Source organism: Eutrigla gurnardus, assembly GCF_963514095.1.
Source record: "Eutrigla gurnardus genome assembly, chromosome: 2".
Lineage (NCBI taxonomy): Eukaryota > Metazoa > Chordata > Actinopteri > Perciformes > Triglidae > Eutrigla > Eutrigla gurnardus.
In genome coordinates, this window is record NC_139916.1 from 6,010,690 (window position 1) to 6,032,924 (window position 22,235).

The window sequence follows — 22,235 nt, forward strand, 5'->3', positions numbered from 1 at the left end:
GAGCCTTAAATAAAACACATGTGAGGAGCTGTGATGTCATCTCTTGACTCTAACTCACATGGTGTATCATGACAGAGAAAGTTCTCTGTAGCCTCTGACCTTTGCCTTGAAGCATGAGTGGACATTTTACACATGAAACATGAAAAATCCCCCTAATGAGCGTAAAATCAGTGATGAGTAACAACAAAAGCAAACATGGCATTAGCTGCGTGTGTGTTAGTGTGTGTGTGTGTGTGTGTGTGTGTGTGTGTGTGTGTGTCAACTCCCAGCACTGATCTAAATATAAAACTCAAACACAAGTGTTGCACTTTAGCTGGAAGTCGATCACTCCTGCAGAATGGAGAATTTGCATATCCGCTATGAACAGTGTCCAAGTGGAGCGCTGCCGGTACAAAGACACCATTATGCACCTGAGCAGGAGAGGACAATAAGCTCACACAGGCGGCTTTGCTGCGGTCGGGTCTCCGAGCTGGACGGGTGAGCCGGGAATTCAAATGACATCAAAAAACAAAAGCCCTCAGAACTCCAACAGAATAAGTCACACGTTTTATTATCTCCTCTGGAAAGATTCAATAATTCAACTTAGGAATATTTTGCGAATACAAAACTTGCGTAACAAAAACAAAGTATGGGTTACACATGAAAGGTTTTAAAAAGACTGGAGCAGTGGGATATGATTTGTGTTTGTATTTACAGCTGATACGACTCCCTCATCCGTGTGTTTACATGTGCAGCGTGACCTGATTCAAACACAACCTACTCGAGATCAAACAAGATACAGTGAAAAACAAACTCCAGTCGTCCCATGTAGAATCACGTATGTACAAATTTCACACAAAATAACTGTCAAGCAAGCTCGTTTCACACCATGGTGGGCATCATGCCCGCGTTGAGGTGGTGTGCGTACTGTAAGGAGGCGGAGGGGTGCAGGCTGGATGGCGTCGGGATGAGATGGGGCGAGTGGCCGTAGGTGAGCAGAGTCCCGGGGCCGAGGGAAAAGGGCCCGCAGTTGTCCTCCACGCAGGGCGGCTCATTCATATCTGAGTAGGGGTCGAACATGGCCACCTTCTTGCTCTTCTTGTTCTTGTTGGACACTTTCCTGTTGCGCGTTTGAATGCTGTCCTTCTTCATGGCGAGGGGCCGGTTGACCTGCGAGGAGAAAAAGGAAATAACTCGTCAGTTTTGAAACGATGAGAGAGCTCTGTTTGACCCGGATGAGTGACTCACGTTGTGCAGTTTGAAGTAGAGTCCACACGCGTTGCACACAGGCTCCCCGTTGGCGTTGCGTCTCCACAGGGTCGTCGTGCTCGTGTGACAGTTGGCACACAGGGTGCCGGCTCGCTTGCTGACGATCTGAAACACAGGAAAAGAAAAGCAAAAACCTGAGTGAACGTTTTCCCCTAAAGAGGGGTGTGTCGCCGTGCATCTCCGTGGGGGTTCATACCAGCCTCTTCTTGGGTCGGATGAGCGGCCTGTTCTGGCCGTTCATCTTGTGGTACAGCCCACAGGCGTTGCACAGGTAGTGGCCGGTACCATCCCGACGCCACAGAGGGGTGGCAGTGGCTCCGCAGTTAACACACTCTCTGGCCTCTGTTCAAAATCAACAGTTATTACACGATGCTTCATGTTCATTTCATCGACAAATGCTCTTTGAGGAGTTTGACTGATGAGAGGATGACAGTATTCTCACCTGGAGTGGATATCCTCATCTTGTTTCGGAGTTTAGGGGAGAATGAGGGGCTGATCCACGCTCCGGGGCTGGAGTAGAGGGCGGCGGAGTTGTACTCTGGTTGGCCTGTTATGTAGGAGCTGTAGGGGCTCAGTAGGTGGGAGTGGGATGACGGAGTGTACACGCTCCCAGCAGCAGGAGTCAGGTTCAGGAAGCTGCTGCTGCCCCCCGACCCCCCCAGAGGGCTCAGGCGCTCGGCCTTCAGGGCCTCCTGGAGCCGGGGGCTCTCCCTGCACTCTCTGCTCGGAGACAGGTACCCGTCCCTGGAGGCGGCGAAGGAGGAGGTGACGCAGGGGGTGTAGAGGGAGGTGGAGGGGTGCGAGTGCAGTGGGGCCTTGCCGAGGGGGCTGCTGCTCCAGGTGGAGACCGGCGGGTTGTAGGCCGAGCTCAGGGAGTGACTGCCCGGCCCGTCCAGCAGCTGGAGGTTGCTGAGGAGGCTCGGCGAGGTGAACACCTGTCGGACTTTGGAAAGGAGGACAGAATGGATCGAGTCAGATTACAGTTTGGAGCGTGGATGAGAAGATTTGACGGGCGACGGCGAGTGGGTGACACTGACCCGAGCTGTGTCTGTAGGTGGGTGGTGCTCGGCCGTGGCTCTGGTTGGTGAAGAAGGAGGGCAGGCTGGCGTAGTCTGTGTCCTGGCTGGAGAAGAAGGGCTCCACGTCTTCTCCTGCAGGCAGGAGGCCCGGCTCAGAGGAGAAACTGGACAGAGGATCTGAGCTGAGCAGAGCTGGAGACACCCAGTGGGACTGCTCTGACGAATCCATGCTGACGGATCACACCTCGACCTAGAGCACCGCCATAGGAGGCACGTGAGGAATCGACAGCGTTGAGACATTTCTGCAGGATTGCGTTGTTTTTTTTAAAGCAGATTTTGGATTTTTGGAACCATATATTACGATGGACTGCCTGATTGAATGTCACTTTGATTGAAGCAGGGAGGCTACATCCTCACCACTCGTACCTTGAAGTTATCAGGGACACAATCTCTCGATAGCAAGCTTTCTTCAAACTTCCTTTTCTAGGATCCTCATTTGACTGTGGCTGAAAGTAAAAACTAAAAATAACTGTCTATAAACGTAGTGATGCAGCCAGTGACCAAACAGTCACTCAGTAGCCAAGCCAGTTAGAAGAATGCAAAAGAAATGCCCTCGGGGACGCCCCCCTACACCGGGTGGACAAACAGCACAACCCCCCCAGGACTCTTTTCTCAAGTGTAATTATGAGCAGCTGTTTGGACGATTATGTGACATCTTCACGCTAAGTCTTCTCAATTTGTGAGGGATGTTCTGATGAGGTAGTTGTTCTGTGGAGGTGAATATCTCATGATAAGTCCCTGAGATGGAAAACCCATTTGCTGCCCCTTCAAAAGTATATATATAAAAAAAAAAAACTACTTTAAAAAAAACGGATGAAACTGAAAAGCAAAAATAAAAAATGAAAGCACAGAATGTCACAAGAGTGCCAAAGCAGGCAAGGTCACTCTCGCTCTCCTATATATCGTTTGAGGAAGGAGAAGAGGCTGATAGCGTCTGATAAAGTCTGAGAAAATCTGATAGACAGCATTATAATGCTAAATATATCCAGCTCCACTGACACAACACCACTCTAATCTCATCTGATTCATAGAAATCTGTTTGGACCCGTGTAGAAAACACAGCAGAGTGAGACGGCGCGTCGCCGAGAGCAACAACGAGTAGGTCGTACTGAGCAGACATGAAAACAGGCGGCAATATTCACATTTAATCCATTTAAACTGTTTCACACAAGAAGCGAGGTTTAATTATCAGAATTGATAGATGGAGGAGTGTTGAGAAGTTATTTCTATTAATACATATAACATAAAAAAGGATGAGATATGTAATAGGATGTCAATTAATTCAACCCCAACTCACCTAAAAGCATAACGATGACTGATCCAAATTCATTTATATGACTAAATATTTATATTTATTTATAAAATATTCATATGACTTACCACCCATGGTGATTTATTGAAGAAATAACTAATTAAAATGATACATAATAATAGTAATAAAATGATACAATTCTAGAAAAGCCTAAAAATGTCTGTTTTATTGATAAGAAAACAGAATCTCTGTCAAAGTCCTCCCATCTTAGTCACATCAAGCAATAAGTGGGCCGAGGTTAAAGCAGGTTCTGATGCATGAATGTGCTTTTTAAAAGCGAGATGTCGTTGCAGAACAAGAAGAACAGAAGAGCTAGCGAGCCGAGGGGTCACCTACCTGAGGGGTGTCACGCTGGGCTGCAGGGTAAATGTGTGGAGCCAGGTGGAAGGTGGACCGGCTCCACTGTCTATCTCACTGTAGTGCTGATGGCTACAAGAACAACTTCTCCAACCACCAGCCAAGTTCAGGGCTAAGGGACCGTGGGAGGGGTTGGCGACAACTTTTTTTTTTTTTTTTTGTGTGTGTGACACACCTCTTTGATCCAGAGAGAAAAAACAACTTATGATGGCGGATGGAACATATTTACAGCTCTCACTGTGAAACGTATCCACTAACATTGTTTTTTTTTCTTATCAAAAAAGCCTTTGGGGGCGAAAAAGGTGAAGGCTTCAAATCGTGGTTCCTCAACTCTTCCTTTATGGCTGGTTGTACTGATAACATGTTTGTATCTGATCATCTCCAGAAAGAAAGAAAGCACATATCAGCACCAAACTACGGCCTTTATCAAACAATTAGCTACAGCTGAGACATAGAAATGGCAGTTTTTGCAGAATATTTCTATATTATTTGCACATCATTGTTAAATAAAGGACTTGTGCAGCTCTTGGAGCAGTGAGCGTTTTTTTTTTTTGTCTGTTGATGAAATGGCCATACAGGCCCACGATAAGACAGGACCCACATGGAAAAGAGTTGACAGACATTTGAACAAAGCGAATATAAAATGCAAAGACTCAATTTCTTTGTGGTCCAGCAAAGCTTAGAGTGGAACACAGTAATGCAAATCGGGAGAGGAGCTGCAATCATGGGGGAGAGATATGGTCTGGACATGGCCTGACAGTGCACAAGCCCGACGCTGTCCCAGTCATTTGGTAGTCAAAGCAGCTCCCCGACTTTCCTCTCTCTTTGTTCATTTACAGTTTTCAGGGAAATCAGGGGAGAAAAACAGTTGGAATGAAATGGTGCATGTCTTCTTCTTTTTTCGTTATTATTATTTGCAACACTAGCCTTTTTTTTCCTGCCATTCAAAGAACCTGCAGTTGTTAAATTGACATCCTGTCGAGGTGTTTGACGGGCAGACGAACTGCATCAGGTCAGATGCAAATCAATACATAGGTCACGCTAACCTGTTTCCCTAAACGTTTCGCTCTTTCTGCAGTTGCTCGGGATGAAAGTCAAGTTCAAAAAGCAACTCTAGAAATGTGTGACGATCAGGAAATACAGAGTTGGAGAGAAAGCTCCTCTTCCTCAGGGCATCTGGAGGATGAAGAGAAACCTGTCACGTGTGTAAAATTGTATGTTTTAAGTCGTAATGATCACTCACTGAAATGTAGGCTCCCTTCCATCAAATCCATATATGCTCTCATATCATTTTTTGTTTCATTTTTGTGTAATTTTTTTACATAAACATAAGTCATTTAGTTTATTTTTAAAACAGATAATTGGAATATAATATCTAAAAGTGTTCCTAATGTGTGTACACTGTTCTTCACCCTCTTTCTGAGCAGTTAAGTTTTATTTTATTTAGTTGTTATTCCCACTGAGGAGGGCAGAGACCACCAAAAGTGTGTTTACTGCTTCCAAGGAGGTTAGTTCAGTTCTTCAAAATACTAAATAATAACTATAGACAGACAGAAAGACCTCATACTGTTTTGTTCAGGCTGGTTTATGGACGTGAGCTTCTGATGTGAGCCTCTGATGGCTGGTGATGCTAATTTACTTAACTTTTCCACTTGCTTTTTACGCCGTGCGTGTCTCTGCTGAGACATGAAAACTCAATGAGCTGCAATGCTCGTCAGCCTGCGTGAATGAGAGTGATATTATAGGAGGGTGAGAGTGAAAGGAGATGTCTGTGGCAGCGTGGACAGCTGGGCAGGGATGTGGCTGCTGCCACTGTACGAGCAGGCTGCTCTGCCCTGATAAGAGGTTATCTCGATAAAAGGAGGAGGCCAGGAATTACAGGCCCCTCCGCTCGCTGTCGTACAGCAGCACCGACATCCACTCCCAACCTACAGGACATTGCAGCATGTCTGTGGTCGTGTCGTGTAACTCATCAACGTTCATACGCACGTGCGTAGGCAAGACACACACATCATGACAGGAGCGGTTGGGGGTGACGGTGCTGCTGGCGTTGGGGAGGTCGCGTGAGCTCGCTGTAGCTGGATGACGGATGGTGTTGTCTGTCACCAGTGGACAACCAGGGGACGACTTTCTAATTCCCAAGAAACAGGCTTCTGTGTAGGCGGTGGTCTTATCTCTGCCACGCAGGGCGGCCAGACATACCCAGGAGAGCTCTCTCTCTCTGTCACACACACACACACACACACACACACACACACACACACACACACACACACTGTTCTTCATTCTTTAGTGGTACCTCTTTTTCCTCTTCAGTTAATCACATTTTTTTAAGTCGGCCAACAACAACAATCCATGTGGTTTTCTTTCAGGTGATGCTTCACATGTCATGTGATCTGTTTGTTTCTCCTGCAATGACTAATAAAGGTTAGTTGAGTGGGCGAAGCGTGGCAGCCTCGTTGAGTTATCATAGCTTTTTATGCAACCTTTTGATGATTTTGTGTAATCTCAGTATTCTGCTGCACCTCTGAAAGCCTGCAGGACACCGACATGCACAAGCATGGAAGCTTTACCACGATGGATGGAACTGGAGTTGATTTTCTCTCTTTTTTCACACTTTTATGTTATTATTATTATTGTTTTAGTTGTTTTAGTGCAGCTTCCTGTGTTATTTATTATTATTAGTACTTTGTTCTTGAATTTTTCATACTTTTCCCCACCCAGACTTATTTTTTTGTACATGTTATGCATAGTGTATATATTTCTTTATTTTTGCTGTAGGCATGTCAAAATGGTCCTGTGAAGTAATTGTGATCCACAATATCATCCCAATAATAATCAAAATATGCTTAAACCTCTTAAAATAGCACTTAAACATGCTGGGATCACTTTACATTTTGTAAAGAAACAAATAGTTTTGTGTGTGAAGGATAAGACATAAATGAAAAAAAAAACATCTTAAATAATAATAAATCATAAGGTGTCCCTGCATGAATATGTTTTTAAATAAATGTTTGTATCCTGTATATTATTCTAACCTCTTAACATCCTGTTTTTCCCTCTTTTATTTCCAATAAAGTATCTTTAATGTTGTTAAAATCATTGTATTCTCCTTTGTCTGACAGTAACACGCTACTGTGTTAGCTTGTTTGAGCTCTTCATTTGAAGTTCATGATGTTGCCATGATGATAAAAACATCTTTTATTAGAGAGACCTGGAGCCGGACAAAATCACAGCACATTAAAATACAACATGATATACAAACAAATCCTGGTTAAACATACAGTACATACCAGTATGTCCACATCATTACATCAGCTGGAAATATCCTCAGTGACACATTCATACACCTCTGATACTCATTCAATCCAGTATAATAATAATAATAATAATAATAATAATAATAATAATAATAATAATAATAATAATAATAATATTTGAAAACGTTGGCATCTCCACAAGGATTTAAAATACATTTCTGTGGGTTTTGACAATGTTTGACTTCCAGGATGGGTTTGAATTGCTACAGGATATTTGTGCTATATTAAAAAATATATATATATATTTTTTAAATATTTATTGAGATATTTTGTAGTGTCATAATAACGTTTATATAAAGCTAAATGTATTTTAAGTAGACAGATTCATTTAAAACCTTTTACTTATTACATTATTAGTTATTGCAAGGACGTGTTTTTTAACATCAACAACAATGAAAAATGTGAGTAAATATGAGTATTTGAACTTCAACACAATCCCTGCATCTTTGTTATTATTAAACTTATACAAGACAAATACAAGACCTTGAACTGTAGATAACTCCATCTCCAAGGATCAACACATCCTGTAAGAAAGGAGAACCACCTGAGGCCTATTCTGCCCCCTAGTGGTACGTAAAGACATGATCTAATTTACAGTAGATTAAAAAAGATCTATCTATCTATCTATCTATCTATCTATCTATCTATCTATCTATCTATCTATCTATCTATCTATCTATCTATCTATCTATCTATCTATGTGTCATGTGATGCCTTCAAATGCTACATGAACGTTAAGTATTAAAGGCATGGGTTCAAGAACATGACTTTGTGTGTGTTTAATTTAATTGGATGTCAGTATTAGTCATGTCTACGTTTGACTACTTTAATGCTTATGGTTTACTGTTTCCCAACCAGAATATGATTATTTCCATTGTAGAGATGGCTTTGAAACAGCCTCTTACCTCAAATTACGGAGTTGGAAACTTCCGAGGAGCCCTTGAAGGCAGCAGCAGGTGACGCTCCGGTGGAAACGGTCCGGTTCACTGGGAAGCTCCGGGTAACGTCCGCTAGCTCTTCTTTAAAAAGTCTCATTTCACCAGTTTAGTGTCATCCTTCATTCAGCTGTAAATCCTAGATCCGAGAAAATAGTTGTCAAATTCATCAATATTAAAAATACAGTTTATAATCAAGTCACAGTGAATGTGTTAACCGGGTAATAACCTTCTTTTTAAATGAATACAAACAGCTGATCCCCCCAGGTATAATGGAAATTTAAAATGTATACTTTGAATATGAACAAAGACAAACACGCACACAATATGCATGTATATGTATATGCATTAATACATGAAGTACCACACATAAGTAACTTCTGTAACAGGACATTATTTAGCTTTTGGAATATATTTAAAAACAGTCGTGGTGGAAGTATTTGTCCATGACTAGAGATCTCTGCTTTCCACCAGCACATCTCTGTTATTATATATACACATTTGTGACTACATGAGGATAAGCCATTCCTGGGTGCGGCTCCCAACAGGTGATTCGTCCACTCCTCCATCTTTGTAGTGACCAGAAGGAAGACGCGACGCCCCCTTTATGTTTAACATGTTTATTTTTTGATGATAAAAGATACATTACTCCCTACAGTACAAAAAACACACATTGGAAAATACAGGACATTTCCAGATAACCTGCAAACAGCCGAGAGAAACTCGCGACACCCGTGAGCGCTGAGAGAGCAGCGCTCCTCCCAGTGTGGGAGGGAAAGTTCAGAGAGACCTCGGCACTGCTGATGATGACCTATCTAACAAGGGTGCAAAAATAGTGACCCAGCAAAGGTACTGTGGAAGGAAAGGACACAATTGTATACCACATGGAGAGAGGAACAAACTCAGTAAATGTTTTTTTCTTTTTTTGAGAACCTTCAGCTTATGGTCTAACTTAAGGCATCACTACTAAAATACACTGCTTTTGCATGCATGTCTAGTTTTGTTCAACAGACACTGACACACACAAAAATTATGAATGCGTATGAAGAGAAAGTTCATTTCTAGTAAGAAATCGGGAGAAAACCACAAACGGGAAAACCCAAGGTGCCAGCCAGAGAAAATGCGGCAAGTGAAAACCTTGGCTCTGATCCTCCGGACTGTAACCCTCACAGCTGAATCCGCCCTTACAAAGTAGATATACACTCGTATCCGGTCAGAAACCTCCTCCCTGTACAAATTCTCATATGAATGAACCGAGCAGTGATTCAGACTCCTACAGTGAATCAGCTTGACAGAAGCAAATTAGAACCATCAGGGAGACTATATATATTTATATATATATATTTGTTTCTTTTATAAGTAAAGACACAAAAGGCAATCAAGAGATGACCAACATGTAAAAACAGTTTGTTACAGGTAATTATATAAAAGGCCAAGATGTTGTTGTTGTTTTTTTTGTTTGTTTTATTCTTGCTCTATGAACGAACTAATTTACAAGTGAGTACACTCTGGCTATGTAAGCTTTCTTCCCAAGACATCCCCATTCAAAAGACATACGGGTTAACACATCACAGTTAGTTTGCACACCATCTGTAGTCTGAAATACAGAGTCGTGGAAGGAAAAAAAAAATTAAAATTTATTAAATGGATTCACATACATCAATAGGATAGGGAAAATATGTCGACTAATATAATTTGCCATTCTAAAAATTAAAGAAGAGGTGAGACACCACATTCATGAGCATAAAAAGCGTAGGACAACTGATTGGGATATTAAGGAAGGGGAAATATGAAAAGATCGGATGTTATTTTCCTCATACCCCGTGAAATTCCAGGTTTGGCAAACAAAGCAACACAAGTATTGAGTAGTAAACAAAAGTAAAAACTCTCCTCTCCCTGGGTCCACTTCAAAGTTCCCTTCAGTCCTATAACCTCTGTGGGTTCTACTTGGAACAAATACAAAATACTTTCTCTCTTTCATTACCTTCCGTTGACAACAAGAACATACAACCAACTGAATGAAGATTTTTTTAAAAATAGAGTGGCAACCTCAACACGGCCACAGAGCTTCCCACAAACACAAACTATGGGGATGAACAACAGTTAAAAAAAGTGATGTTTTTAAAAATGCACACGACATACACATACACACAGGAGAAGAAAGAAAAAAAAAAAAAAAAAAAAAAAAAAAGCTTAAAAAATACAAAAATAAACTACACAAAAAGATCTTCTGCGTCATTGCTTGCTAATTTTTTGGGAAGATTTTGCAAGATTTTTTTTGTGTGTGCTGCAAGTCTCAGTCCTAGCAAAGTCTGTCATTCGTTCTCTACAAATCTCTTTGTCATTCTCTTTTTTTTTTGTTGTGTGTCCACTCCGAAGTGTCGGCCACCAGTCCTCATCTCAGCGCAGCGATGACATTACCAGGAGACTGGAGTCCAGTACGATGAATACAGACGTGGTTCTCGATGAAGCAAATTTGTTTTGACCAAAAAAAAAAAAAGAAAGGAAAAAATGATGTCCTCTGTCGTTGAGGACAAGTGCTTTATTTGTATCCATACCGATTTTTCCTCTCGTCTAAACTCATGCCTCCACAGCCTTTTTCCAACACTGTACATCACTTTGTGTAGTCTCTCTCTACATCCCCCCAGGATTCACAAAACAAGACAAAAAAAAAAAAAAGTAACATTGCGCTCAGGCTGGCTCCCAGTTTGTGGAAAATGTAAATGCTTCTCTAAACTGCTCAACTACCGAAACAAGCCAAAAATAGATGTTAAACGATGGAAGGGGATATGACTGAAAAAGATAATGTGCTTCTAAGTTTGTGTTGCTCTAAAAAATAGTACAACCAACAGAACGAGGAGGAAGGAGGGTCTTTATCTACAGAAAACATCTCAGATTGACTTTCATCTCGGCTTCATATGGTTGTTCTGCCTCCATTGCCGTCTTGATCTGAGACTTGAGGATGGAGGATGAGATTGGGATGAGGAGGTGGAGCAGGGGTGAAGGTCAGTCTTCCTGATAAAAGGACAGCGAGTGGAAAAAGGACAAAAGACTGGGAGGGGTCTCTGGGCGACCTCACTGGTCCGTCCTTGCTTTCTTTGGACCAGTAGCCTTGCTGCAAGAGCACACATAAAACCAAAATAAGTTAGGCAGATTCTCTCTCTGTTCTTCAACAATGCCATGTTAATGTCTAGCCTGTGCACGGTATTAAATATGAATACTGTACTTACGTATCAGGGGAGGTGCCTGGTCTTTTGGGGGCCGGTTTTGCAGAGGCAGCGTCTTTGCCAGATTCTAAAAAGCAGAAGGAATGTTAAAATACAACCGTTTATCCAATAATAATAATAATTCGCTCACTTACTTATACTGGAATATCAGTTTGCGAGTGTGTGTGTGCTCACCTTGCAGCCATCGAACTTGGGTGGCGGGACCGTAGCCCTTCTCATTGCGGGCAGCGATACGGAAGATGATGGCTGGCTTGGTGGTGTAGTCGATGTGGGCGTTCGAGAGGCTGGACGACTGCACCAAGCAAGAGGGGTTGGGTCCACAGTACACGCGCATGAAGGCTAGCTGTGCCGGGGTGGAGGCCTTGGCTTCAGCTGTCTGGTTGCTCTGGATGGCCAGGTACACGGAGTACTCGATGATCTTCCCCGACGTCACCGAGGGCGGCTCCCAGGTCAGGTGGGCGCCATCTGGGCTCTGCAGAGGGACAGCGGACGATTAACGATGTAAGCATGGCTCATGAGAACAGCTGCTCATGTTTTACACACCTGCATCATATCCACAACAACATTAAACAAGGGGAAAGGCTTCACTGGTGTGTTTACCTTGCTGATTTTGATGGCGCAAGGTGCCCCTGGGAAGCCTGGTAGGCAGGTCTTGAAAGCGGATATCTCGGAGAAAGATCCACGGCCACAAGCGTTGATTCCAGCGACCCGGAACTTGTACGCTGTTCCAGGCTGCAGCTCCATTTTCTTCATCTGGCCATAGTCTGGCATGTTGCCAGAGTCGTCCTACCAAAACAAACCCACGAGGTTAGAGTGAGCACACGAGCATATGGTCATCTCAGCATGAAAGGAGCCTCTGGACACACTTACATCTCCATGAGAATCATCTCCAGGCATATAGAAGTGGGTGACCACCATATTTGTCACTTTAACAATTCCAACATCAAACCACTGGTTTTCTTTTTTTGCAACAGGCTTCACTGGGGTTGGCTGAGGGGCCTGTTTCTGTTAAAAAAAAAGCAAAAAAAGGAACATACAGGTTACACTTCTCCTCTGTTTGAAATAGCTGAACCAGCCAGATGTTGAATAATTACTCACCTCTCCCTCGATCCCATTGGCGACCTCTGCCAGAGCGGCTGCTGCTTGCAGCTTGGCTGGACTTGCCACTGCTACAGAGGGTGCAAATGTGCTCGACGGAGCGAGTGCTGTGGAGTGAAATGGAACAGTGCGCAAAAAGGTCAGTCTCGTGTACAAACAGACATCCAAAGCAACTATCATAAAGAAGACAAGTCTTACTCTCAGCAGTGGTACGTGGCAGCAGCGACGCCACCGCACTGGTGACTGCAGCGGCCATCTCATTGTGTCCGTTGCTCTCAACAGAGGGGTCGTTGAGGCTGTCGGCAGGGGCGAGGCCTTCGGTCGGCAAGCTCGAGTCCACGGCGGCCTGCTGGGCCTGGGCCTGAGCCTCCTGCAACTGCAGCTGCTGCTGCTGTTGGACCAGCGCCGCAAGCTCCTGCTGGGTCAACATGATTGGGATGGTGGTGGGTTGCTGGCTCTCTCCGGTGGAATCGCCCTCATCTGAAAACAGAAAATAGTTTAGAATTCATACAATATTCAAAATCAAAGCAAGAGCAAAGAGATAACTGAGGAGACTCTAGTTGAACTCACTCATTACGGCTTGTTGTGCTGCCTGGAGGACAGCCTGGATAGCGAGGGCCTGGGCTTCTTCAGTGGCAGCTGCCTGAGCAGCGGCCTCTGCTGCTGCAGTCACGGCCAGCTCCTCGTCCGACAGCCCCGTCACCATGAGCGTGGCGCCCTGACCCTCAGACATCAGCTCCGACGGCAGATTCAAGGCTGTAGCTGCGGCTGCTTCTCCCTGAGAAAACACATCGTAGGTCATATACACAGTACATATTTATATGATTGAAAGGATTTAAAGAAAACTGGCTTTGCTCGACTCTTATTACCTCTGCTTGTGTCTCCATTGCAGTGGCTGCCTCCTCTGCAGGTGCAGCTTCTGCTGATGCCATCTCATCAGTTTGCATGGGTTCCTCTGTGGAGCTGGCAGCAATACTCACACCCTCTGTGATTGATGAGATCGACTGGAGAGAAACAGAAGATAAAAATAAACAGAGTGGATACAATAGGATATAAATGGACACAATATATTTCTCTCTCATGCAGCCTTATGACAGGTATTTGCTGAGATTACTACTACTCAGCAGTGGGGGTTAGATCATTTGTTAAATCTGCGGGTATGGTTCTTACAGGTACGGAGGGTCCGGGGGCTGGTGTAGACTGAGTGACAGTAGTGATGGCCCTGCCTTGGGTCGTGGTAACCATGCCAGCTGCTGTAGTTGTGGCGGGCACTTCTGTGCTGCTGGTTCCTTCTGCTCCCTCCTCTGTCTGCTGGGCTGCTGACGGACACAAAAACATGATTTAAGGTTTGACGTCATGCCAGTAAAATCATCTCACAATCAATTAAACGTCACTACGTGTGGGTAAACCTGTACCTTCGCCTGTCTCCATGTTGCAGGTAGCGGTGGTGGCAGTGTTGGTGGTCCCAGTTTCATGCGTTTCACAGGGCGGGTTGGAGCAAACCCTCTGGACCTGGCCCGCCGCTGTGCTGGTCTGGTCGCCTCCCATGCTGGAGGTGGCTGTGGACGGGGTGTTGGTGGTCCCCGTCTCGTGCGTTTCGCAGGGCGGGTTGGAGCACACCCTCTGCACGGTGCTCGTCTGCTCTGTGTTCATGTTGGATGACGACTGGGTGGCTGTATTGGTGGTGCCCGTCACGTGGGTCTCACAGGGTGGGTTGGAACACACCTTCATCTGCTGCGCTCCTCCCATGTTAGCCGATGCTGTGGTAGCCGTGTTAGTTGTCCCGGTTTCATGGGTCTCGCACGGCGGGTTGGAGCACACGCGCGGTGTAGACATGTTTGACGATGCAGTCGTGGCCGTGTTGGTGGTACCCGTTTCATGGGTCTCGCACGGCGGGTTGGAGCACACCTGGCCTGCTCCCATTGCTGCCGAGGAGGTGGTGGCCGTGTTGGTGGTTCCGGTCTCGTGGGTCTCGCAGGGTGGGTTAGAGCAGACCAGGGTGACGGTCCCAGAGCCCTCTCCAGCTGCTCCAGCGTCAGTGGAGCTGGGTTGCTCAGAGGTGGGTGAAGCCAGGATGGACACTGGTAGATCCTGCACTGGTTGAGCTTCTACACCACTGGGAGTTGTGATCAGAGTCACCTGGGTGGGCTGGTTCTGGTTAGAAGACGGCAAAGGAATTTACGTTATCTTTAAGTCATACGACTTGTTTCATACACGATAAGAAACCTTTTTACTCTTTCTCCCTAACTCATCAAATTGCTTTTCTAGTAGCAGCTCTGTTATGTTCTGTAGTTACAAAAATAGGCACCGAAACCGTAACCTTTAAATAGTATTTCTTAACTTCAATGTAGTAATTAAAAGCTGCCAGGATTTAATGTTCTGATGATTAAATTGGCAAATAAAACCTGAAAGACAACAGTGTGCAATCGTACCTGCACTGTCATGGTAGAGGAGGGCAATGCGGAGGCAGAAGTCAGGCTGGTCTGAGCGGCTGACACGGTTATGGCAGCTGGGCTGATGACCTGGCTGGACAGGGTAGCGATGGTTCCCAACGTGGTGATGGGGGTGACCAGAGAGGCATTGGAACTGTCCACCGTGCCTCCTGCCAGACTTGAGGAGACTGTACCAGTGACTGTCCCGAGAGTGGTGACACCTGGAAGGAGGCAGACGTCATTAAAAGAGTACATTGTACAACAAACAAAACAATAATATATAAGTGTGATCAAACAAGAAATAATTGAAAACGACTCAGAAGAACATAAGTTATTCTTACCGGTAGTTCCCTTGACGACCAGAGTAGTGACAGTGGGTTTAACAGCAGACACCGTCACTGGTGTAACAAGTCGAACACCCCCCACCGTACTCATAGGCACAGTGCGCAAAATAGTGCCAGGTTGCCCATGAGCACCTTTCAAAACCACCTAGAGACACAATTCAAGATTAGTTTCCCCAGTTAAAACATACATGGAGAGGACAACAAATATTATATCTATTAAGACTGCTGCACAGACGGAGTCATTTTACCTGTGTCAGTCCCTGTTGGCCGGCTGCAGCGGCAAGTTTGGGCACCGCGGTGATGATTTTGCCAGGAGTTCCAGTGGTCATCACCTTTGTGGTCAGGATTGTGATCGGCGTCTTCATGCCTGCACTGCTCGTCACACCTGCAAGGACAAAAACATGCATGCCTCAAGTTAATTTCCTCTGATTATGTTAACTCAAGACACACTACACAAATATCAGACCAAGATTAATTTACACCTGCAGTTATCATTTCATTTTATTGACTGCGATTGCCAGACGACATCATCATTACTTATGTAGTAGTACTGTTCTCAGTAATTAATGTGCAGGCTGTTGTGATGCATGGCTGTGACACAGTAAACGTGAGCGAGCTCAGACCTGCAGCTCCAGACTGGGACATGATGGCCGACATGGGGATGGTCTTGATGATGGTGGTGCCCTGCTTAGTGGTGGTAGGAGAGACGCCGCTGATGTTGAGGATGGTGGGCTTGTTTCCTCCTACACCGCCTGCTTGGGAAGTGGTGATGATGGTTGTGGGCTTGCCATCTGCAGAGGTCACCAGCTTCAGGATGGTGCCGGCGGGGAGGGGACCCTTTGTCTGGGGAGAGAGACACTGTAATGCAAACCATTGGGAGAAAGACATTTGGTGCCCTCCTGTTTTCCCCCCCCCCTGCACTCATGCAGATAACTAACCTGTAGGATCTGTGCGAGAGGGTTAGTGGAACCCTGGCCTGTGAGAGAGGACGTCTGCACTGGCTTGGTTTGTACCACAGACATCATCTTGCCAAGGTTGGAGATCTGCCACAATAGGAGAGACACAAGTTCATGAGACGCTAGAAAACATGGGTTCAGTGGGATGGTTGACCACTGGTGACTCAATCGATCTAGCCCTAACTGACAAACTGTCGTGCAGATAACTAACATCATGCTCTCTGTCACAGAATGGTGTTCCAGTATTTATTATTTATCCTATAGAATCCACACAATCCCACAGTCTTACCAGAGTGCCACCGCTGCCCATGGTGAGGGGACTCTTGACCAGGGTGATGGTCTTGGTGACTCCTCCCACCACAGTAGTTACCACCTGGGCCTGCTGAGCCACCGTGACTGCACCAGACTTGTGGACAGTGATGATGGGTCTGGTGTTGGTGGGCGAGGACGCAGTCGCTGTGCCCACCTGGGCTGCAGCAGTCTTCAGCATCCGAGTAGCCGGGTTACTGACCTACAAGCACAAAATCATTTTCAGATTGACTTGTGACGGACAACAAAATGCACACGGTTTTTAGAAATGAGAATGTTGAGTGAGATCTGTACCATGAGTGGAGAAGCCATTTTCACTGTGGTTGTGCCAGGGGAAACCGCTACCGTTTTAAGAATGGTGGCACCTGCAGGAACATTGAGGACAGTGCCTGCCGAGGAGGGCGGGATCTTTTGAGTTGCTGCAGCTGCTGCAGCTAAAGCTGCCATGCCACTCATCTGAGGGTTACTCCCAATTGGCTGGAACAAAAAAAGACAGTTCCTCATTAACAATGATATAAACATTCTAGTAAAATCTTCAATATGATAAAAATACAAAATCCCTCATACCGATCCTTGGGTGGTCTGGGCAGGCACCACCATTCGGACACCGGGTGGCAGGGATGTCAAAGTGACAGGGGATTTCCCAGGCTGGCTGGGGCGGACTGTGACAACAGATGTGCCTGTGGCAGACTGTTGAGCTGCAACCTTCAAGACAGCTGTAACATAAACGAACCCATGGTTAGCAGCATTGTCGCAGTTGTTAAGCTCCACAGTGTAGTGATATCACTGAACATGGAAGGGTTGACTAGTGTTATACCTGTCTGGGGTAGGCTCTGAGCAGAGGGGGCTGCAACAGCCAGTGCAGGGCTCTTTGGAGAGTTCAGAGGCTGCACGGGGCTGGCATTCATGGCTGGCGAGGCTGCAGCTGGAGTCGCAGGGATGTCATATTTCTGCAGCTGCAGTAAGTAGGTGTCAGCAGTTGAGACGGCGCCCCAGCTCACCTCAAGGGAGTTTGTGTTGGCACGGACTAGCTGTACCCTGGCAGGGGCGTGTGGCCGCTCTGGAGGGGTGGAGGACAAGACATGTAACAACGCTATTTGACCCCATGAGCCACTGGTGAAAACATGTTAAGAGCACACCTACCTGTTTCCAGGTACCAGAGGTCTTTACAACACACTTGGTTGTTCCAGGCTTTACGATAACCATCACGACCACTCCAGACATAGAGTCTGGAATTGATGGCCACAGCACAGTGGCCAGCACGGGCCCTAGGGATGTTGTCTTCAAGAGTATCCATCAACACTGTCTCCCAACACATGGAGTCTACAGACACACACATATGGTACAAAAAAAATAGCACCAGTGAAGTCAAAGTCACTCAAACATTTTCAAAACTTAGTGCCGTAAATGCAAAGTTAGACGAACCTAGATTTAGGCAGGCAAGCGTGTTCGTGCACTTCCACTCCTTCTCGTGTGTGGCCACTTTGACATCGTCCATTACTAACGGAACCCATCCTCCAAAAACATACATCCTGCACATTGACAAAATGAAATCAGTGAGATGCTGCTACCGAGTCCAGCCTGTTCGTATGAGAATTGAAAACATGATTAAATACGACGTTCAATATGTTATTGCTTTGGCGCAGCAGTTGTCTCACTTGTTGGTGATGGTGGTGGCAGAGTGAAGACTTCTGGGTAGCGGCGCTGTCCCGTTTACTGATGGTTTGTTCCATGTCAGGGTATCTGGAGACAATGACCAGCAGTAGAATGTTATACAAAACCCATGTATTCCTAAACTATCACAGTTATGGCAAACATTTTCCTTCTATCCTCTCTGAAAGTGTGGACTCTTAGGGTGACGATGTTCAATCCCCTTTGATCTGATTAGGTATAAATGGCAGAACACTCTCCGAGTGGCACCAACTGGGGCATTTCTAATTGTCGTGATGTCATTTTTCTATGTTTAGAAACCTACCGATATCAAGTGTCCACAGATCTCCAAGGCGACAACCACTCATCCCTCCATAGATTATCAGACGAGATTTCCTGCTCGTCTTTTCTGTGTATACCACAGCAGTGTGGCTCTCACGGGGAGGAGGCAGAACGCCATATGTGATTGGAATATCCCATCCAACTACACTGGAACCGGCACGAAGCTCAAGTGTGTACAGATCATTCAGGTATCTGAGAAAGAAACAAAAACAGGCGTCACCACTCATGTTGCTGGTTGAAGATGCATCTTCATTATTTTTTTTTATTATTTGGTGCATTAACGGGGAATAAACATCTGTACCTGGGAATGTTGTTTTTTGGATCCTCGCTGTCATTGGCTAGTCCACCAAACAGATAGCATTTGTTGCCGACGAGAGAAAAACTGTGGCCAAGACGAGGGCAGGGAGGGGGGCCATTTTTCGGGTTTTTTGCTTTCAACTTTTTCCATTCCCATCTGCTGGCCTGCAACAAAAACGGCCAAAACAACATATTGTCAACAGATTTTATCACAGCAGAAACCGTAACAAACACAAGCTAACCTCAGTCCCTATTCTGATAATCTGGTAACATTTGTGTCAGAACTCGGACTTAAAACAAAAACACTTTTTTTTTAAAAACAGCTAACCATTTGTAAAAACTTGATTGGACATAACTATTTTACGTCATAACCAGAAACATACTTACAACTTTTTAAATTGAGGACGTTTTTGCAAGGAGGATGATATGAGTTTTTTGACATAATAATGCACTTCTCAGAAGATGGGTAGCTTGTGTTGTTTAGTATCACGTTCAGTCAATAACCTAACTACCTCTTAAACTGCGCCTTTGTATTTATAATGATAAATAAGGAGTAGTGTTTTCCTTCGAAAGCATTCAATAGGTTACTATCACTGTCTATAGCTGAACTGCATAGAGCACGTTTACATGAACATGTTCAGCAGTGAAACTTAAAAAGTTACAAAGATGAATTTCCTGGTTCCTGTGCTTTTATTAACAGCTCTACAACAGCATTAAATATAAGTTTTGGATTTTTCCAAAGTTCTTCTTTTACATCTACAATCTCTGATCAAGACATACAAGCTCAAATGACAATATCCACTTTGTTTTGATCTTACAGATTGAGGAGGACTGTGTCCATGTAAACACAGTCTCAATTGTATACAAAACCAGCTCCATATTAGTCTGGTTTGAGGTGAACTATATCTAAAATAACAGAACTTTAACGGAATGCATCAAACCCTTGCATGATCTCAATGTGCAAATGTAATATAAAATGGGAGGTTATATCCATAGACAGATTACCTGTAGTTCATAGAGATCGTTGCTGTACTTTCCATATTCCACCATTCCACCAAACACCAGCAATCGGGTGCCATCACAGACAAAGCCATAAGCAGCACAACCAGGAGGGATATCGCCACGGACCGCTGGGATAAACCACTGGTTTGTTGCTGGAATTTGAAAACACAATAATGACAGTGAAGTTATCAGTTGAGAGTTACATCAAGCCATTCAATTTAATGAAGGATGGTTACATTATGGCCCCTAACACGACTATGAATGTATATCTAGTATAACTTTTAAATAACTCTCTTCGTAACAACAAAACAAACATGTATCTGCATTTAAGGATGATGTTATATAAACCACATTTTATTAATCTGCCTGTCCTTATTGGTTTATGTGCAGGAAATAGTGGCAGAGGATATACTTAAACCAACCAGCATCATCCATTTTATTTTAGCCCGCCTTTTTTAACGTGCATTAACATCATTTCTCCATTAGAGGGCGCCAAAATTCCAATCGGACGAGGACTTATTTGGCCTGCTGAGGCCTAGACGCTACTCACTTTTAAAACCACAAATCAATCTTTTGACATAAGATATGACTACCTGCGGTGAAGACTCAATGTGCTGTATGTTATTACACATATTCATATTTGTTTAGTACATTATTATACTTGCTGCTGCTGCTGCAAAAAAAAAGATCAACAAAGTTGTACGTGTAAAGTTAGGCTTACCGGTGTTGTATACATGCAGTTCATCCACAATCCCTTCGTTTCCACCGCCGAAGACAACCATAAGCTCCTTTATAGCCACAGCTCTGTGTCCATGCCTGGGCCGGGGAACGGGACCGGACCATCCGAGGACCCGTTTCCACCGCGGCTGCAGAACCGACGCCGTGGTCCCAGACACCGCGGAGCCAGGGGCAGACATGTTTTCTACCAGAGAGGATAATAAAGCAACATTAGACTAAACCGCTGAAGTAATCGTAACGTTTACACGTCAATGGCGTCAGAAACGGGTCAACAGGAGCTGACCGTGTCCTGTAGAAAACTTCTAAAACAGTTGGTGCGGCCGGAGCGGCTCAATCGTTAGCAGTTAGCTTTTGTTAATGAACACATCCAATCCGAAAAAACAACACAAAATGTAGAGAAGGAGGTTTCAACCAACTACTTGTTTCTAATCCTTAATGTAGATTTAGCGTAACATATGTGCCAATAGATACACGAAAGCTCCCATACAGCAAGTTGTGTCTTAGTTGTTTCTAACCATTGAATTCAATCCATGGAAGCAGCCATCTTGTAACCAAACAAACCCCCGCTAACGCTACTGCCAGTCTGAAAAATGGCGGAAGCGAATGAAAAAGAAAAATACAAGAGAGCTAGCCAGCTACACCGGCAAGGAAATACACTAAATTAAGAACAAATTCAAATAAAGTGGTAGGGCGCCAACAAAGCAGAACAATACGTGGCGACAACACAAACTTAATCTACAGTTAGAACACTTAACAAGAGTCGGCTATTTTCATGCTTCTCTGGGAGTCGCCATATTGTAGCTAACAAGCTTAGCATTCCCTGCAATTCTGTAAACGTAATTATTTACACTACAAACATCTTTAAAGCTCACTTTAACAATTGCAACGGTGTCAGAATCACGTTCCCCAACTCATATCGAATAACTTATTGAAATATACAAAACATTAAAGCCAAATTGTATTATTCCAATGGGTTCAGACGTTAGCTGTATTCCGTTAGCACTAGCGGCTAGTTGCTCAACCTAATTTGCCCAAGCTAACAGCGTTAGCTTTGAGGCTGGCATCTGTCAAAGCGTCGCCAAACGTTACAATTAAATGCAATGTAATTGCGTTTAATTTTGACATGCACATTTTACCTGATACCAATTCGGTTGCAACAACGCTCTCAAAACGCAGCTAAACTGAGCTAAACTGCATAAACCGAGTGTTATTATGTTTCACGCCGTCTCTGGAAGCAGCCATCTTTTCGACAATCGGCCTAGTTCTACAGCTCCCACAAGAAAAATGGCCGGGCGGTAAGCCACAACAAAACATAACAAACCCGAAAACGCGCCGCTACTTCAGGATTTCACTTACTTATTTCGACGCAGTAATTGCAAAAAGACTGGTATGTGGTCTTATCTTGCGGCAATAATCCAGATTCATTCGATTTGTGAAGAAGTATTTCCTCTCATGCCTGCCTGGAAGCTGCCATCTTCTTGACAACCAGAGGCGGAGGAAAATGGAAGAGAGTTGGCGTCACCCAAAGTAAACATGGCGACCGAGAGCCGCTCTCTAACCGTTATGGAGAGAAACGCGTTCAGTTGTGG

General features: G+C 44.7%; 2 protein-coding genes across 5 annotated transcripts; both read right to left on the reverse strand.

Annotated features, from left to right (window-relative positions):
• Positions 1-529: 529 nt before the first annotated feature.
• gata1a (GATA binding protein 1a) lies at positions 530-4,105 on the reverse strand. Of its 3 annotated transcripts, none has more exons than XM_084030900.1 (6): positions 3,976-4,105; positions 2,286-2,517; positions 1,691-2,191; positions 1,445-1,590; positions 1,228-1,353; positions 530-1,149 (listed from the first exon to the last, which is right to left on the reverse strand). In XM_084030900.1, the coding sequence occupies exons 2-6, from the start codon at positions 2,494-2,496 to the stop codon at positions 862-864; spliced, it is 1,272 nt and encodes a 423-aa protein (XP_083887026.1). In that variant the 5' UTR covers positions 2,497-2,517; positions 3,976-4,105; the 3' UTR covers positions 530-861. The 3 variants fall into 3 exon arrangements, with proteins under 3 accessions (XP_083887026.1, XP_083887028.1, XP_083887027.1); XM_084030902.1 differs by lacking the exon at positions 3,976-4,105 and adding an exon at positions 2,685-3,365; XM_084030901.1 differs by lacking the exon at positions 3,976-4,105 and adding an exon at positions 2,629-3,365.
• Positions 4,106-9,870: 5,765 nt separating this feature from the next.
• Positions 9,871-22,216, reverse strand: hcfc1a (host cell factor C1a). 2 transcript variants are annotated; one of them, XM_084039207.1, is made up of 28 exons: positions 22,003-22,216; positions 20,630-20,830; positions 19,912-20,060; positions 18,911-19,071; positions 18,593-18,801; positions 18,276-18,360; positions 18,043-18,149; positions 17,761-17,940; positions 17,435-17,677; positions 17,185-17,333; positions 16,912-17,094; positions 16,598-16,819; positions 16,291-16,395; positions 15,976-16,195; positions 15,601-15,737; positions 15,350-15,497; positions 15,009-15,229; positions 13,986-14,730; positions 13,747-13,892; positions 13,446-13,580; positions 13,147-13,354; positions 12,775-13,056; positions 12,577-12,683; positions 12,349-12,483; positions 12,079-12,264; positions 11,653-11,950; positions 11,482-11,545; positions 9,871-11,366 (listed from the first exon to the last, which is right to left on the reverse strand). In XM_084039207.1, the coding sequence occupies exons 2-28, from the start codon at positions 20,823-20,825 to the stop codon at positions 11,327-11,329; spliced, it is 5,061 nt and encodes a 1,686-aa protein (XP_083895333.1). In that variant the 5' UTR covers positions 20,826-20,830; positions 22,003-22,216; the 3' UTR covers positions 9,871-11,326. The 2 variants fall into 2 exon arrangements, with proteins under 2 accessions (XP_083895333.1, XP_083895332.1); XM_084039206.1 differs by having other exon boundaries at positions 13,747-13,895.
• Positions 22,217-22,235: the final 19 nt, after the last annotated feature.

Bases quoted from the DNA above. Each gene is read 5' to 3' on its own strand.
- hcfc1a (XM_084039206.1), bottom strand. From the start codon at position 20,825: ATGTCTGCCCCTGGCTCCGCGGTGTCTGGGACCACGGCGTCGGTTCTG. The intron at 15,230-15,349 runs GTAAGAATAACT...GCCTCCTTCCAG, and splicing joins GGTCGTCAAGGGAACTACCG to GTGTCACCACTCTCGGGACA. The intron at 14,731-15,008 runs GTACGATTGCAC...TCTTCTAACCAG, and splicing joins CCTCTACCATGACAGTGCAG to AACCAGCCCACCCAGGTGAC.
- gata1a (XM_084030900.1), bottom strand. From the start codon at position 2,496: ATGGATTCGTCAGAGCAGTCCCACTGGGTGTCTCCAGCTCTGCTCAGC. The intron at 1,591-1,690 runs GTGAGAATACTG...GATTTTGAACAG, and splicing joins GATGAGGATATCCACTCCAG to AGGCCAGAGAGTGTGTTAAC. The intron at 1,354-1,444 runs GTATGAACCCCC...CCTGTGTTTCAG, and splicing joins TCCGACCCAAGAAGAGGCTG to ATCGTCAGCAAGCGAGCCGG.